This window comes from Phoca vitulina, unplaced genomic scaffold (genome assembly GCF_004348235.1).
Source record: "Phoca vitulina isolate PV1807 unplaced genomic scaffold, GSC_HSeal_1.0 scaffold5, whole genome shotgun sequence".
Taxonomy (NCBI): Eukaryota; Metazoa; Chordata; class Mammalia; order Carnivora; family Phocidae; genus Phoca; species Phoca vitulina.
Window position 1 is genome coordinate 51814437 of NW_022589708.1, and position 17942 is coordinate 51832378.

Below are 17942 nucleotides of genomic sequence, written 5' to 3' on the forward strand. Positions count from 1 at the left end.
TCAACTGGGGAGGACTGCTTGGCAAGCATTTTTTCCCCTCTGGAGGAGATTTTTGTTTACAGGATTTAACAATGAACTCCCCCCCCGACACACACACAATTGCGCATTGTTCGGCTTGCGGCACTAAGGGCAGCTCCGGGCACCCAGTAGTTTTCCAATTCCTGATCTTTTTGATCCCACTGTGCAGATCAGCAGATAGGGAGTTTTATTTTAAGGCAGCAAAATGCAAAGTAAGAGACAATGGGCAGAAATCTTGTGAATGACTGTCCAACAGAAGTATCTGTCCAGCTGATGGGGGAAAGCCCTGCTTGTCCAAATCTAATGATGTTTTTGTAGCTTTTAGAATTGCATATTCTGTCAGTAACACTATATTGTTGGGGTAATGGGTTTAGGTGCCCAAATCCTCTGTATAGTAGGGGCTGTTTGTGGGGTTCTGGAGGCAAAAACACACTGAGATGATGTGGTTCTCCTAAGATGTGTGAGGCACAGAGTCAATTGGCTCTATGAGATCTAGAAACAGGGAGTGTAGTGTTAGAGATAATTTGGTTCAACTTTTTAAATTTAAATTAATTTTAAATAGATGAAGCAACTGAGACCCAGAAGTGACGAGCCCAAGTTCACACATCACAGCAGCATCTAGAACTTCCTTTCTACTGAGTAATTCTACTTAGAGTTTATAAAATTCTTCCACCACAAGATCAAACACTGGAATTCCTTTCCATTACCTGTAGTACTTTCGTTGCAGCAAATCTAAGAAAGGTAAAGGAAAGGCAATGGTCAGAACTTTATGATAATACCCTGGCCAGAAAGTGGGAGCAAATTAGACTCTTCATCAAAGTATTTTAAAAAGCCAGATATGTTACCATTGGAATAATTTTTTTGAAAGTGGACATTTTATTTCCTGAGCTGAAAAAGTAAGGTACAATTTGCTAAATACCAACGGACATGTGACTATTCTTTGATGCGATTCCAGAAAAAAAGTTGTCCAGGCAGGAGATGTTGGCTTAGAACTTATGGAATCTCTCTCATAACCGCAATTGTTGGGCCGTAATGGAAAGAGGACACACAGGCTGCCACCCTCCTGTTGCCCCAGCCCCACACCTCTCTGCTCCGTTCGCAGAGGAATTCAGTTCTGGCTGAGCGGACAGGCACGGGAAGGAGCCAGGTGGAGGGAGGGTTGAAGCCTCTGGAGCTGGCCGTTCAGGAACACTGATGATGCTGTCCACGGAGAGCTACTTCTAAATGGCTTTCAAAGCCCTCGAGTTTGTTCAGAGAAAATCCTGCTGGCCTTGATGGATTTCTCCTCCTCTGACAGTTCACAGGAAAGAATTAAATGATTCATTCCAAACATGTGACAGGCTCAAGTAGTCCCGCTCGGATCCACACCTCGCGGCTGGGCTCGCTGGAGGGGCCCCACGTGTGATGAGGTCATCTTGCTGGGGCACACAAAAGACTCCCGGGGGGATACACAACACATAGACGGCAGCCATTCATAGGCTTCATTCCTCCCGGTGCTCATGGGTCACAATGAACCTTCTCAGCACTACACGGGCTCACTACGGGAAGAGCTGGTTTAGAGGCCTTTCAGTGGAATCCCCCCCCCCCCCCCGAGGCAAACAATACATTTATTATAATGTCTTGGCCCTGGGGGGCCTGGGAACAGTTTGGAGTGGCCTATAATTAAGTACATTTAATAATAAAGGCACAAACTTCTTAGGTATTCCAAGAAGTGAAAATAACCTCATCTCCCCTCTCTCCGCTCCTCTCCCCCATCATCTTTCCCTTTTACAAATAAGTCAGGAGTTACAGGTTTTTGTGTGTGTGTGTGTGTTTTTTTTAAATAACAATTGCAAGGACGTCTGGCCAGTGGGGAAAGGGAAATTGAATTAATGAGAACATTCTTCCCATGTTAAAAAAAATGGCTTCTGCTCACTCAGGTAGTTAGGGCACAGGCAGGATTTGTTAAAAGGCCATTCTGTTACTGACTCTTGGATTCTGGGCGAAGCATTTGGGGGCTTTGACCCTCCCGCAGAGGGGGCACCCCCAGGGGTTAAGCTGTCGCTGAGCCCAGGAAGGCCCGTGAGAGGTGTCCCTCCCGCAGTGGCTCCTGTCCTGGGTCCCCACACGCTCCTCTGAGTGCCCGGGTGTGTGCAGGGAGAGGTCCCAGGGAGAGGAAGAAGGCTCCCCGAACCGTGGTCAGGCTGCAAGAAGACAAAGGAGCCAAGACGGCAAGAGCTCGCCTTCCGTAAGAATAATCCATGAAGGCGGCCAGCGTAGCCCCGCTCGGCCCCCACCTGACTGAGTGTGGCCTGTTTTCTTGAACTTTCCTACGCCTCAATTTCCTTATTTGTCAAGGAGGATGTTAAAAGGACAATGAATAGTCAATTTTTCAGTTTTCAGAAAGTGACTTATCTGTAAAATGAGGTAAGAGATACCTGTTTTACATGCATCGTTGTGAGGGTGGAACGGAACGATGCCTGAAGTCACGTCGCATACCTGGGACGTTGTAAGTACTCAGTAAATGCTAGTGGTTGTTGCTGTTATTATTATTACTGTGGCTAATTCGGTTACAGTTTTGAAGGTTCTTATTGGATTGAAACTGCATCACGGGCTGATTCAATACGCAGAGCGCAGAGCAAGCGTCTGGCTGGAAAAACGAGACGAGCCATGTGAACTCACTGGACAGGACAGCACTGGGAATCGGATTGCTTTATTTCTTTGACAGTTGATAGGGAGTTGGGGTGGAGGAACAAATGGGTGTTTTCTTTCCTATAATGGATTAAAATGAAATGAATCAGTACAATTTCAGGCTATATGGACAAGTAAGGTAATATTATTAAGAAGACTAATTCCTCCAACTCGTGACAAGAAAGTACACATCCACTAGTGCTCCCCGCAATTTTGACTTTGCATCACTGGTGGAGAGGAGCTTCTTACGTGGTTGAACAGAGCCTGACTCTGGCTGTGGCATTTGATTTTAAACAAAGTGACATCGGACCTGTTGATAAATAAAGGTCAGCCTAAGGGTAGGTGGGAATAAGGTGCACTTTGAAAGAAAAAAGAATGAATCTTGAAAAAAGAGTTTTTTTTTTTTTAACAGCTAAAGAAATCTCCAGTTCCCATTCAATTCAAACATACTGCCTTGTTTTTACTTTGCTTTAAGTAAAACCATAAGTGTTTGTTATTTCAAGCATTACACTTTGGACACCGAAATATGTGAAACTTGTGAGAAGTACTGGAGGAACAAGACGACACAGGAAGTTCAAGGCAAGACAGCCTTTATCCTTCCACATTGGCAGCATGGAAATAGGACATTTGCTCCTCATTATTTAAAGAGTCTTTTAAAAAGTCAAATGGGAAAGGAAGCGATGCAGGGATCTTCTGATTCCTTTTGGCTTTGGCCAAGAAAATGGAATTATTGAAAAAAAATCTAACCTTTCATAAAATACTGCTGTTAGGAGGCTTTGTAGTGGGTTAAATACTATAAAAATCATTGTTTGCCGGGCGATCAAGGGTGGAGGAGAAAATAAAAATAATTATTGGGCAGGAGCAGGTTGGGTGAGTTTACACGGGCTTGTATCTCAATGACAGAACATGGCATCAGAATCACTTCTGTTACCTCAGGTGACCAGATGTTGTGTTAAGGCAAAAGCAAGGAATTCTCTTTCCCTCAGGTTTCTGGATACAAACCAAGCCCCATAGTTCTCAAACCGCCTTCCTTGACCCCTGACCTTTCATAAAACGCAGGTCAGCTCGCTTCCCTGCGAACCCATCACTGGTGGTAGATTTCCACGTGCAAGCTCCCTCTGGCTGCTTTCCTGAATTCTGATCCCTGAGTGAGCTCAGGAAGCGCCAGGAATGCCAGAATCCTTCAGTCACTGCGCAGGTTCACTTTATAGATGTCGTCTTTTCTTCGGGGGACTCTTTATTCCTATCTTATTTCACGTCCCATGGTCAGCAGGGTGAAGAAGGGCCTGTCCTATACAGTGGACAGCATGGTGGAGGTGAAGATCTGTTGTAAAATCTGGGGGATGTCCTTGGTATCCATGGCAACGAAGGACCGGCCAGCTGGTAAAGTTCTCTGAAGCCTGCCCGGATGGAAAGGGAAAGAAAATTACCATTGCAAATGGGGGCTACCTCCTGCCCCCGAAAACCACAGCATCCAAAGGAAGTGTTTACTTTCTAATACCTTGCCCCTGCCTGCAAGGGAATGGGCTGTCAGCAGGCAATGAAAGGCTTGGAAGGGCCACAGAACAGAGAGAGGCACACTGAGAGCAGTGAACCAAAAGTAAGGTCTTTTCAGTGAGAAAATCAGTTAATTTGAAAAGAAGAAATTTCCTTCCTTTTATTACTGTCATTTCCCGGTATTCCCTTGGCAGAACAGAGCCCTAGGGACGAATGTGGGATTAGCTCACCTGGATCCAGCAAATGCGTTGGCCTCACCCTGTGCTTCTAAGTGCTTTCCCTGCCTTAGAACACAGGCCCCGAAAAATGTTGCCCGGCCAAACCGCAGGTGGTTCTTTCTTTCTTTCCCTCTCTCTCTCTCATTTTTTTCCCCTCACGTCATACAACGTGAAGGGCAATCTGACTTACCCAGTTGCAGCTTTGATGACACCAAGCTTATATAGGCTTAGGATAATTTTTTAAAAATGGCCATTTATCATCTGGAACAAAGGGCCATTTTGAAAGCAATGAAAGTACAAGACACAGTTCTATCCAAAAGAACGCCTCCTTTCACTGTGCCAACAAAGTTTGGTTTTGGAATGACATTTAATAAAAGTCAACCATCCTGTGTAGTATCATACATTTGGCATGCCTGGTAGACCAGCTAATTCTGCAACATATCTTTTGCCAGTGGATGTTGGACCATTTCCCTAGGAAACCACAAGGGTATTATTGTACTTTCTTAAGTATTCAAACAGGATCTGTTCACTAGAAAGACAAAATAGCTATTTCAGCTCAACCAGTATTTGTTGAACTTGCTGTCTGCTTAATACTGGGCTGGTCCTGAAGGAAATCTGGGTAGAAAAAAGCATGGTTTGCATTCGAGGACATGGAAGTTCTAGAAGAGGCAAAAATATAAAACTGAGAAAAATGCAGTCAGTTGTAATGAAGTGACTGTAACGACATGATACTAAAGGCAGTTTTTTTTTTTAAAGATTTTATTTATTTATTTGACAGAGAGAGAGACAGCTAGAGAGGAAACCCAAGCAGAGGGAGTGGGAGAGGGAGAAGCAGGCTTCCCGCTGAGCAGGGAGCCCGATGCGGGGCTCGATCCCAGGACCCTGGGATCATGACCTGAGCCAAAGGCAGACGCTTAACTGACTGAGCCACCCAGGCGCCCCCTAAGGCAGTTCTTAACCTTACTCTGCAATCCTGCAGTAAGGCTAAGGGAATAGAAAAAGATGCCAGCTCTCTGGAGGCTAAAACATTTCCTAGTCTATACAGGACTCTGTCTCAGAGTGTGACAGACAAGTAAAAGACAGGAATGGCAAAAAGGTATGTGTTCTGGGCAGGAATGTTATTTTTCGGGGGTAGGGGAGATATACTTTCATTTGTGTTTTCTGCTTCATACAAATATTTCAAGCAGAGAAAAATCCCAAGTTCTTTCTGTTTATAACTCAAAAAGATAAATGTTAGTGTGTTTGAGAAATCAAATCCAGATCTCTCCTTTTAGTTCATCCATAATGGTATTTGTTATCTTACCATAAACTTCTCTACTGATTATTCAACATGTTCAGTGTAGCATCTTACTGTATATTCTGTCTTACATTGTCTCCCAGTGCTTCACCTGCCTGTCTCCCCAGTGAGAAGGGATATATACACATATAAGGGGGGATAGCTAAGATAGATAGATAGATATCCATATATTATCCCTGTGTGCCATGTCTCTCTCTGTCTGTATATAGATATACACTATACATACATATACACATTTTATATATTATTTATATACACATTTTATAGACACACACATACATATACACAATCTCTTATACTAGGAAAAGTTTGCTACTTTGATGTCTGCTACTTTGAATACGATTTGAACATGAAATCGTATTCAAAGTAACTGAACTGATTAGAACTGAGCTTGAGACCTTGATGTTAAGTGCAAAATATATAAAATACTGCCTAATTTATTAGTGGACAAATCAATTTGTTAATTATTCTATTGTTGGATTAAATATAAGATGAAAAATAATTAATTTAAAACTATTATTGCTCATCCAAACATAAACTAGGGGATTATATCCTCTCAACCAGACTATCATACCAGCTCCTTGAGGGTGGCAGCTCTGCTGGCTACTCTTCTTTCTTCTCCCCACTGCCCCTCAGGAGCCAATCCCATGAAATGGCATGTGTTAGGCAGGCACTCAAGCATCTCTATACTTGTCCTTTGCTGTATCCTGAGGTGACACTTACCTGGTTGCTTGATCACCTAAAGATCCAATGAAAATGGCAAAAGCATTTACTTGAGGGTTACTTGTCAGGATTTGGGCAAACTTGGCAGGATGTATTCCATATCGTGACAGGTTTGCATCACTTAAGACGATGACAAAGTACTCGTCAGCTTCTTCTTTGACAATCTCCTTGATGGCGTGTTCCGTCCCCTCTAATGTGTGGTCCCCACTCATGCAGAACTGAGCATGGGCATGCATTGTCTGGGAAGCAGAGATGTTGCACAGAAGCCGCGGGTGAGAAACATTGTAAACAAAGATCATGATATTTCTACTGACCGTGAGAATGCACAAATACCAATTCTTACACTTGAATAGGAAATCTGTACGTGAGTTCTATTTAATTTGCACCTTAGAGTGACAACAGTACACAGTGATATTTGTATGTGGTTAAGACTTTTGTTAGAAACAGGAAATGTTCCCAAACTCTCCCAGCTGCACTGACTCTTGAAACTCGAGCTGCCATTTAAAGTGAGAAAATCTAAGAAAACATAAAACTTGGCATCTCTCTCTCTCTCTCTCTCTCTCTCTCACACACACACACACACACACACACACACAGAGTGGTAGGCAGAATTCCAAGGTGGTCTCTAAGATTCCTGCCCCCTGGTATACACAGACTGCATAATCCTTTCCCCTTAAATGTGGGCAAGACCTGTGAATATACACGACACAGGAGAAAAGTGAGGAATGGGTTGAATTTCTAATAAAGTTGTAACACTAAACACTGTACTTACAACAACAGCTATGGAGGAAATCTACTTTAAGCTCATGGTGTGTGTGTGTTTCTACTGTAGCTCTAAGTATGTGAAATTGAATTTATCATTAGAAAATACTAAGGACATAAAATTGGGGTTGGAGAGTACTCTAAAAGGGGTCATTCTTTTTCTTTTACTGAAATGTGTAGGGGCTAAGAAGAACTGTATAGGATACAGGAGGGGACCCAGGCTGTAGAATCCGGATATAATCCTGAGTACTCTGAAAATACGTAGGGAACAAAGTTTAAAATTTGTAGAGTAGAGGGCACCTGGGTGGCTCAGTCGTTAAGCGTCTGCCTTCGGCTCAGGTCGTGATCCCAGGGTCCTGGGATCGAGCCCCACATCAGGCTCCCTGCTCCATGGGAAGCCTGCTTCTCCCTCTCCCACTCCCCCTGCTTGCGTTCCCTCTGTCACTGTCTCTCTCTCTGTCAAAATATAAATAAATAAAAAAAAAATCTTTAAAATTTGTAGAGTGGAGAAAAGGATTTTAGGCATGCTAAGTAAAACGTTTTCCCAGTTTAATGCTTGAATGCCTGTAAAACAGAGTCCTTTTCTTCCCTGTAACTCCGGCTGCTTCAGTGAATCTTTTCAGTGATCAGAAGATACTTCACATCATCTGGTTGAAGTTTTCACAATAGAGAGGTGATTTATTGTATTTACCTTCAGAATTTCTAGTCTTTGCTTATTGTCCTTGGGGATTTTGTTAAGTGGAACTAGACCAATGCTGTAGCCATCTCCAGAGTGTCCAACGATGTCATACTACAGACGAGAGAATCAGAGAGTTAGAAGCCTCTGTCCACTAAAGAACTGTCATCAGACCTATAAGCCTCCAACTTTTGGGGCTGCTACTATGCAGACGTACTCAGCGGAATGCCATGGAGAAGTACAGAGAGACAGATGTGTGTTTATCAACAAAGGCAGACAAACTCCAGGCTCCATCACTTCTGGTCCATCCTCTTATGTGATTTCTGCCCCAGCAGGAGGTAGAAAGGACTTCGGGGGGCTACCAAGAATTTCATTCTTAACTCTCAGGGGAGAGTTCAAATAAATCACACACACACACACACACACACACACACACACACACACACACACACAGTGGTAGTCAGAATTCCAAAGTGGCCCCCAAGATTCCTGCCCCCCGGTATACACAGCCTGCATAAGCCTCTCCCCTTAAGTGTGGGCAGGACCTGTGAATATGATAGGATGTTGCTTGTGATTATTTAAGTTATGTGGCAAAGGGGATTTTGCAGATGTAATTTAGGCTGCTAATCAATCGACTTTGAGTTCATCAAAAAGGGAGATTATCTGGGTGGGCCTAATTTAATCATATAAGCCCTAAAAAGCAGAGTTTTTCCGGCTGGTAGCAGAAGGGAAAGACAGAGAGACTTGAAGTATGGGGGGATGTGACATGTGAGAATTATCTGTGGCTGAGATGGGGGGGATGATGGGGTGAGGCTCTGAGAGTGGCATCCAGGAATGACCCTGGCTGAGAGCCAGCAAGGAAACAGGGACCTCAATCCTACAATCCCAAGGAACTGAACTCTGCCAACATCCAAATGGGCTTGACAGCCAAGCCTCTAAGTAGGAAGCCCAGTCTGACTGACATTCTGATTCCAGCTTTATGAGATCCTGAGCAGAGAACCCAGCTGAGCCTTCCCAGACTCCCAAACTCCAGATCCAGGAGTTTGGATAATGGGTATTGCTTTCAGATGCTATGTTTGCAGTAATGTGCCACACAGCAATAGAAAACACATAGACTTTTTTTCCTGAACGCAAAAGTGAAATCTATTCACCACAGAAATTACAGAAAAGCACAAAAAAGAAAGTAAAAATTATTCATGATCCCATTATTCAAAGGTAACATCTGTTAATGTTTTGTTGTATAAGTTTTGAGGCTTTTATTTCCTTTCAGTGTATGTCTAAGAGGTTGTACATTCTCACACACACACACACACACACACACACACCTACATCAACAGAACTTTCAACTGAAATGGATAACGTTCACCATGTGGGTTTTATAATCTGCTTTTATACTTTAGTGTATGACATATATTTTTCGAATTTAGGAAATACCTTTTCAATTCTCTGTCTCACAATGCAAATGAGAAAAGGCTAGAGCTGAGAGTGGGGTGCAGCATTTTTATGGAATCTGGAAAGAAGTTTGGGACCTTGAAGCAAGTATAACTGGAGCAAGGTGGTTCTTAACTGTTGGGTTTGCTCCCAAATTCCCTTCTCCCCTCCCATCTCCCTCTAAGAATTTTCATGATGCTGATGTGAAAGTTAGAACAGACTTCAGGGTATCTGGGCCACTGGGGCATCTGCAAAGAAAACTGAGTGTGGGCAAAAGATTTTCGGGAGAATTGGGAATACCACTGAGGGACAAAATGCTTAAGATTCACTGCTTTCTATTCACCAACTGACCGCCCATCAACAGCTGTCTTTTGAACACCTACCATGTGCAAAACATGACTCTAGGTGCTGTAGGGGAATGCAGTAGTTTCTTTTCATTGTCTATTCCTTTTTAAGTTCCTTGTTGAGTTCTCTGAGGCCGTATCTTATTCATCTTTGAATTTTAGTATCTGTGAGTGTGCCTGGTGTGTTTATTGCACAGATGCAATCATGCTGGGGCAGTAAGAAGCTTGCCTTTCCCATGTGGGCTACATTCTTTTACAAATAAGCTGTTTGGAAGCTGGAATGCATTTTTCCCCACCATGTGATAAATGGTGGTTAGCCCAAGCTAGCTGACAAAAAACCCCATACTGTAACTGAAACCATTGTACTTAAAATGAAAAGAAGTAGAAAAATTCCCATTGAAATAATTTTTATGCAAAAAAGAGGGAGTCAGAAGGCAAGTTGGGTTCGTTGTGGAACATGCTGAAATTGTGCATTTGGGGAGGCATCAGAGTGGAAATCTATTTCATGGAGTCAGAGATGTGGCTGTCCTCCCCAGGAGGGAAACATGTCTGCCAAGGGCAAATGCATAGAGAAGAGCAGAGGACCCCTTCGGCTGAAACCTGGGGAGTATCCTCCTCAGAGGGTGGAAGAAGGACACACAGCTGAGTGGAGAAGACAGGAGAGACAGCACTTGGCAAAGCTGGGTAAGGGGCAGCTGTGGGGAATCTGTGTGTAGGGTCTCGGGGTGGTTTGCAACTGTGCTGAATTACATTAACCACAGCCATCCCAGAGAATGGTGTCTAGTGACCTCTGGGCCTCAGAATCAACAGCGACCTCTACGGGGACAAGATTAGTGAAAAGTTTGTGGGATAAGAAAGAAAAATGGAACAGCATCTAGAGGGGGCTTTGGGGGAGAGGTGTCTCTGCATTTTGCAGGCGGCAGAGAGTATGCAGCGGGGAAGGAGATCAGGGTCACAGTCAGAGGCTCTAGTTTGGAGAAGGAGGGAGGATACTCCTTTTTCTGAGACTAAAAAAGGCAGAAAAAATGGGAATGGACAGAGATAAGTGTATAATTAGAAGGGACAAGTGTACAAATGAAGGCCCATGTAAGGTGTCTAAATATTTAAAATCTATAAATCAGTCTACAAATTGTTAAATAAGATCGATTCTATTCTCCTTCTTTGATCAATATATATAGATTATAATGACCTGGAGAGAAAGGAGTCCTTAAGTTCTGTGTCAGAACAGGGTGGTGTGGGCTGCACTGGCCCCTGGCTTGCAGCCCAGGCCCTTCCCTTTCTGTAGTTGGCTCTGTCCCGTTCCGAGGTGCCTCCTCTGCACGTGTGTGCGAACCCAGCTCTCTCGCAGCCACACGCCCTCATAGCCCTCCATACGGTCGCCCCGCAGCCATACCTCAGACCTGGGTGTTCACACCATTGGCCAGTCTGCCCTAAGAAGATGGACCTACGAAAGGGGCCCACGTAGGCCCTGGAAGCAGCCTTGGCCTCATCTGAGGTTTCTTGGGGGATTCCAGAAACCAGGAGCATGATTGAAAAATTGGCTCTAACTGGGCATACCCCCTTGGCCCCACAGACTCTTCACTTCATGGGAGGGGTACGGTCAGAGGAGGGCCAGAGTGGGGTCTTGGGCAGAGGCTGGGACATTATTCCAGACTTGGTTTTAAGATTTTTTTTTGTTTGTTTTTTTTTTTTTTTTTTTTTTTTTTTTTTTAGATTTTATTTATTTATTTGAGAGAGAGAGAATGAGAGAGAGCACATGAGAGGGGGGAGGGTCAGAGGGAGAAGCAGACTCCCCGCCGAGCAGGGAGCCCGATGCGGGACTCGATCCCGGGACTCCAGGATCATGACCTGAGCCGAAGGCAGTCGCTTAACCAACTGAGCCACCCAGGCGCCCTAAGATTTTTTTTTTATTAATACCAAAATGATACAAAAGAATTGTGAGAGAAATTGACCAATACATTAGAAATGCTTGATAACAAATGCTTTCTAAGGATGCACTAAATTCCATATGTGAAAAAAAATATCTCCTTAGGATAGTTTGCTATCAATCTAGTGAAAAGGTAACAATCTGAACCCTAAAAGCTCTACAGCTCCTGACAATGGCTAACTGCGTGCTGGCTTCAGCAGATGCCAAGGTCGCCCTTCAGCGCCGGCACTGGCCCAGACGTGGAGAAAGCCTGCTGACTCCTCCATGGAAGCATACTCGAGGCTCTGTCACGTCTGACTGGACACTGGTCACGGCAGGAACTGTTTCAAGCCAAGCTGTCCTGAGAAGGTGCCAGGCAGGCTGCTTTTGTTAGGAGCCTGGCGAGGTAATCTGTTAAACAGGATCTTACACAGGAGGGGATAAGATCAGTTCCTTGAAACAGAAGTAGGTTTCTCTTATTTGGCTGAGGCAAGAGGGCTATAAATGTATTAGACTTTTTCCTCCCTATTAACTGAAGGTGAAAATTCTTCGTAATCAGATGACCGTGGATGAGACTATATGAATATGTATTTGACCGTGTGGTCTGCTCACAGGGTTGACGTAACTGGTTACTATAAGGAAAAGAGTTGATTATTAAACAAAGAGCAGCCAAATGAGCTGCTGGATGGTCTTTATCAAAAACAGATATTGGCTAATTAAATATTTCAGAAACATTTTAGTAACTATCCATCTATCATTTGCTTGACCGATCTACCAACCTACCTACCTACCATTTAACTTTTTGCCCAGGAGAAGAAAGCATACTATCCTTTTTCACACAATTGAGATAAAGATAGGTGAACTGCCGATCTCCCTTTCTTCCTCCCTCTCTTCTTCCCTTTCTTTCTTCTCCGTACCCCCCCCCCCGACCCCCACTTCTCCTCTTCCTTTCTTTATTTGTGGTAAGGAAAGTGCTATTTGCAGAAGGATCCGCCTTTGTCTGTGCTGGGTTAGTACTGCAAAGACTGAGAAGACACACCTAAAGGACAGGATGGGGTTTATAAAATGGTTTGCAGGCTCTGGTTCTCATTTTCCAGACAGGCTTGGGGATTGTTCTGCACACAAAGTAAATAAAATGGTTGAGAGGAATCCAAAGTACGTCCAAATGTGGAGCATTCCCTGGTGTTACTGTAGATCATTTTAAGCTTCCATTAAAACCAATACTTCTATGTCATAATTATTTAGTATCTGCTATCCAAGGACCCCAACACGTTTTACAGACAGAAATTTGCTAATCCTCAAAACTGTCTGGGCTAAAGGAAAAAAGTACATAAACTCATTCATTTCCATTCTCTAACACCTGATCCTGCCATTCACCCAGTCTGGTTCCTGCTGTGATCACTGTCAAATCAGACTTGAAAGGGTCTTAGGCATGCTTCTGCATGTGGAGGATCAGAGAGTCATTAAATAACAACCTCACTGTCATTATCAACCCCCCTAACATTTAGATCGTAACTTTTTTTTGAGCAGCTCAAAATTTATATCATCATGATTTCTCCACTTCTCACGGTCTCCCCTGAGTCCTTGTAGAGTCTTGCTTTTAGCACACACATAAATAATAAACCACAGTAGTAAGGAACAGCCTCAATGAGAGAAGGCCAATTTTAATACTTCTTTGCTTTAGAAGCTTGCTTTAAATGCCCTTTTACTATATTTTCTTTTGAAAATCTCATTCATCTAGAGAAAGGCATAACAAATGAAAACAAATGCTGAGTTTCAGTCCAAGACACATTTATCAGCAAATAAGAAGGCTGATTTGTGATACTGAGACTGCAAAGAAATCTCAGCTTAGAATAAAGAACTATTAATGGTTTTTTAAAAGATTTTATTTATTTATTTGAGAGAGAGTGCACAAGAGGGGGGAGGGTCAAAGGGAAAAGCAGACTCCCTGCTGAGCAGGGAGCCTGATGCCCTGCTCCGTCCTGGTACTCCGGGGAACGGGATCGGATCGGGATCTCGACCTGAGCTGAAGGCAGACGCTTAACTGACTGAGCCACCCAGGCATCCCTAGCATTTTTTTTTTTTAACCAATAAGATTGATTTATGTTTAGATTTCTATGGGGAAGGATAATCTTCTGCTAACTTTAGGACAGGCTTTGCTTTATTACACATCCACATTATAACTAGGTATGAGACAATCATCTGAGGCTATTTCTAAAGACCAACGATGTGTGAAATTCTAATCTCCTTCTAGAAATCCAAGTACACCATTCTAAAATGGCACCATTGACAGTGGGCAGCAAAGGCTTAGAAGATGAATATGTGATTTAAAAGGTCAAGAGAGGGGTGCCTGGGTGGCTCAGTTGTTAAGCATCTGCCTTCGGCTCAGGTCATGATCCCAGCGTCCTGGGATCGAGCCCCGCGTCGGGCTCCCTGCTCCGCGGGAAGCCTGCTTCTCCCTCTCCCACTACCCCTGCTTGTGTTCCTTCTCTCGCTGTGTCTCTCTCTGTCAAGTAAATAAATAAATAAAATCTTTAAAAAAAAAAAAAAAAAAAGGTCAAGAGAAGTGCCAACAGAATCCTAAAGTGCTAGTTAGCCCATAAGCTACAGTAGCTAGCTAGCTAACCTTTCTTCAGATCACAGATGTCAGTGCCGAAAGGATGATCTGAAGGCCAAGGAAGGATTCTAGACTTAGCTCTGATATTAACAAGCTTTTTGACCTAGGGCAAGTCACTTAACTTTTCTAAATCTTGTTTCTACCTTATAAATATCCCTGGTGTAGATGATCTCTAACATAATATGCTTATACGTCACTTAACCTCTCTGACAAACAGGAATAATCTCTGTTTTATCTAACCTCACAGGGTCACTGAAAGTATAGGACAATACATTTAATGAGTAGAATGTCAATGTTTGTATAGTTCTTCATAGTTTATAAACTGCTTCTATATATCTCATCTCATCTTGATTCTCTTCACAAACTTTGGGGTGGGTATTCTTAACCTCATTTCACAAATGAAGAAATGAATGCCTGGAGAGATGAACAGCCTTTCTTAAGGTCAGAAATCGAGTGTTGGCAGAGGTGGAAGCTGAACCCAGGTGCCCCGACTCTAAATCCAATGTCTTTACCATAGAGAAATAATCATTCCCTAACTGTTCCCCTCCCTATCCTCCCCCACCCAACCTCTTTGGTCAATACTTCTACAGCAACAATCGAGTCCATTCTGAATTCTTCTTTCATTTTGAATGGACCCAGAGAACTCTGTACACCCTTCTTTGGTTTTATCTCCATGTTGCAATAAGAATTTATTCAAAGCCTAAGCCTGATAAGATGATCGGTTTCCATTTCTAAATGTGTGAAACGTTCCTGAGGCATTGGGAAAAGGTTCATTATGGACACTGAACTAAGTTGTTGATAGAAGGAATTTTCCCAGCAGGTGCTAGTTTGTGAGTCATATCTTTCCACATCCTTCTGAGAATTAACCCAGCCTTTCTGACCAAGATATCTTTGAGAAAAGTCATGCCTATTATACCTCACTTGGATGATGAAGTGCTAAGGGGAGGAAAAGATAGTCTTTTATGTAAATGGTACATTTGCTCCTGAATCCCAGCTTTGTCAAAATACTGATTGGGCAGAAATAAAATGGCTGCAAAAAAACCAGGGCTAAAACATCAACTAAGAAAGGGCCCTGAAGTAGGAGTCAGAAGTCCTGACTTTTTACCATGTAGCTGTGTGACCTTGAGCAAAGGACTTAACCTCTCTGGATCTTGATTTTCTCACTTGTAAAACAAAGAGGTTAGTGAAAATGATTGCCAAGATCCTTCCTGTTCCCAAGGTTCTATGAAGAGTCAATGGTTCAGTCTAGAAACAGAATGAAAAAAGTCTGCTTCACTTTGTCGTAGGAAAATCAGTGTCCTGCTTTCTCTTGTCAAAGGAATGAGTCACCTAAATGTACCTGAGGATTGATGAAGTATTTTCTAAAAAGAAAGCCCTCAGACTCTACAAGAAATAATCCAATATTGTCTCTAGAAGAGCAGTTTTCTAACTTTTTAAAATATTTTTAAACAGTGGAAATGTAAGTCTTTCTCCAAATGAAATATTGCACAAAAGCCCAGATTATGAAACATCATGCAAAATCAATATAAGCGGAATTGTTTTGGTTTAATTGGGGATGGAAGGGGAAGGGGAAAAGTCCCATCCGTTCACCATCGCTCCCCAACAGCCTTCGAGGGTTCCTTGTCACACCGTTAGGAAACCATGGCCTTAGAGTATGATTTATTCTCCACAAAAACAATAAATTTGAGTACAAAGTGCAACTTCTCAATAACTAAATAAATCTGTTTTCCGGTGTCACTACTTGAGCGCTCAGAGGAGAAACAGTTACCTCACTTTTGATGAGATGGAGTACTTTGAAGGAAAAAAAACAAAGGCATTAAGAGCTTTTGAAAAGGAGGTCTACTTTAAGGTTCCGGTGAAAACATTCTCAGGGGCTTGCAGAAATCACAAGGAACAAACTGGAATGAAGATAAAGGTTTGAAAAAATGCTTCTGGACTTAAATAAAAATGGTTCACACAACCGTTACCATTCCTCTGTTCACTCCAGTGTTTCAGTGCTCTGTGAGCATTAACAATTTTGCTGGTTATAAGATTAGAGGAGTTTATGATGATTATTAGCAAATAACGCTATTCCTGTCTGAAGAGACTGACTGTAAATGCTGTCCCTGAGAATAACTGAATGCAGCTGGCAGACCGATTATGAGAAACTGTAAAAGCTCCAGATGGCTTTGAAATGTGTCCTGCGACTGCATTACCTTTTCTTCTCAGTAATTCTTACTCGAGGGTCCCTGTGGTTTGGCATGGATCATGCTAAGATGGAATAGAAAGTGGAGGCGGACTCTAAATGAGCCTCCTGGACCTGGACTGTAATGACCCAGGGCTGGGGAGCAAGCCCGAGCCAAACAAGACACACAGCAGATGCCAAGAGAGAGGTTTCGGGGAAGGGTCCAGATCACCGGGCCAGGCCGGTGGCTTCTGAAGGTTTCCAGCAAAGACAGACTGGACCCCTTGACGAAGGAGGGATAAGCGCAGGAGGACCACATTCAGAGTCATCTGGATCTGGGGAGTGGGGAGTCTCAGAGCACACTGCTAATTTTTAAAGATGCCACGTGCGATGCCCTCCGGGGCTATGGAATATAAACTTTTCACTAGGAACGCCTAAAGCTGTCATTTGTGCATCATTTTGTATTTGCTGGGAAAGTTACATACTTCCATTAGTTATTCCTAGGCCGCACCCTTCTCTGGCAAAGGAGAACGTGAGCACGCAGATGAAGGGAGCTGAATGTGATCATGCGGTGCACAGATACAGACCCGAGGGAATGGGACATGCCTGATGTACACGCAACAAACAGCCCTGAGAAGACACCACAAAAAAGTCCACTAACAGTGGTCGCCACCGGAGGGGGAAGTAGGGGCGGGGGCAGAGGCTTACACAGAGGCCTCTCTCCCCCTTCCTGTACCTTCTACGCATGTCTAATTACATGTTTAATTACAAAAAAACGCTCTCACAGAATGTCAGTGGGCTTCATCCCACCTCTTTCCCACACTCGACAAAGGATGCTGGGGAGCCCCAGCAGAGACTGGGTGGCTGGTGGCCACTCAAAACCGTAGACATGTTGGCGGGGGTGGTGAGAAGATTATGTGAAGTCTCCAGGGCACCCAGTGTTGGGGGGGTGGGGCAGGGAAGCCTGTCAGAAGTTCTGGAAATTTGGGACAAGGTAAATGGCACTGTGAGGAAACAGCCAGACGAATCCAGGATAAAGGACATGCCGCAAAACAACTGATCTGAACTCTCAAGAGAGCCCCCACCCCAAAAAGCAGAGAGGGTAGTGGCAGGGGAGGTGGCCGCTCCAGATTGAAAGAGGCTAACAAGACATTGCAACCAAAAAACAAGTGTGGGCTTTCACTGGATCCTGGATTGTGTGTGTGTGTGTGGGGGGGGGCGGGTACCAACTAGAAAAAACTCTTTTGGGAGAGATTTATCGTGGGGAGCATGGCGTGATGTATGGAACTGTTGAATCATTATGCTGTACAGCTGGGACTAATATAATCCTGCATGTTTATTATACTTCCATAAAAAAGAAGATACCTCTGCAATAGCTGGGAAAAGGGAATGTGGACTGGACATTAGAAGATATTACGAAATTACTGATAATTTTCTTAGGTGTGATAATGGTACTGAGGTTGTGTTAGAGAACGTCCTCACTGTGAGGAGAAGCATAATAAAATATTTGGAGGTAAAGCATTATGGCGTTTATAATTTCCTTTCAAATGAGTCAGAAGAAGTAAAAGTATATATTTAGAGAGAAAACATAAAGCAAATGAGGGAAAATATCAACAGCT

At 43.4% G+C, this 17942-nt stretch overlaps 1 protein-coding gene across 4 annotated transcripts in view; it reads right to left on the reverse strand.

Moving 5' to 3' along the window:
* Positions 1–1688: 1688 nt before the first annotated feature.
* VWA8 (von Willebrand factor A domain containing 8) overlaps positions 1689–17942 on the reverse strand; it is a 348163-nt gene continuing 331909 nt past the window's right edge. For 2 of the 4 annotated variants that reach the window (XM_032402933.1, XM_032402932.1), the window contains exons 43-45: positions 7877–7975; positions 6424–6662; positions 1689–4088 (exon numbers count right to left, since the gene is read on the reverse strand). In XM_032402933.1, coding sequence (XP_032258824.1) covers positions 3980–4088; positions 6424–6662; positions 7877–7975 — 447 coding nt within the window. In that variant the 3' untranslated portion in view covers positions 1689–3979. The remainder of the gene's footprint in view (positions 4089–6423; positions 6663–7876; positions 7976–17942) is intronic. The other 2 variants (XM_032402934.1, XM_032402935.1) reach the window with 1 other exon arrangement.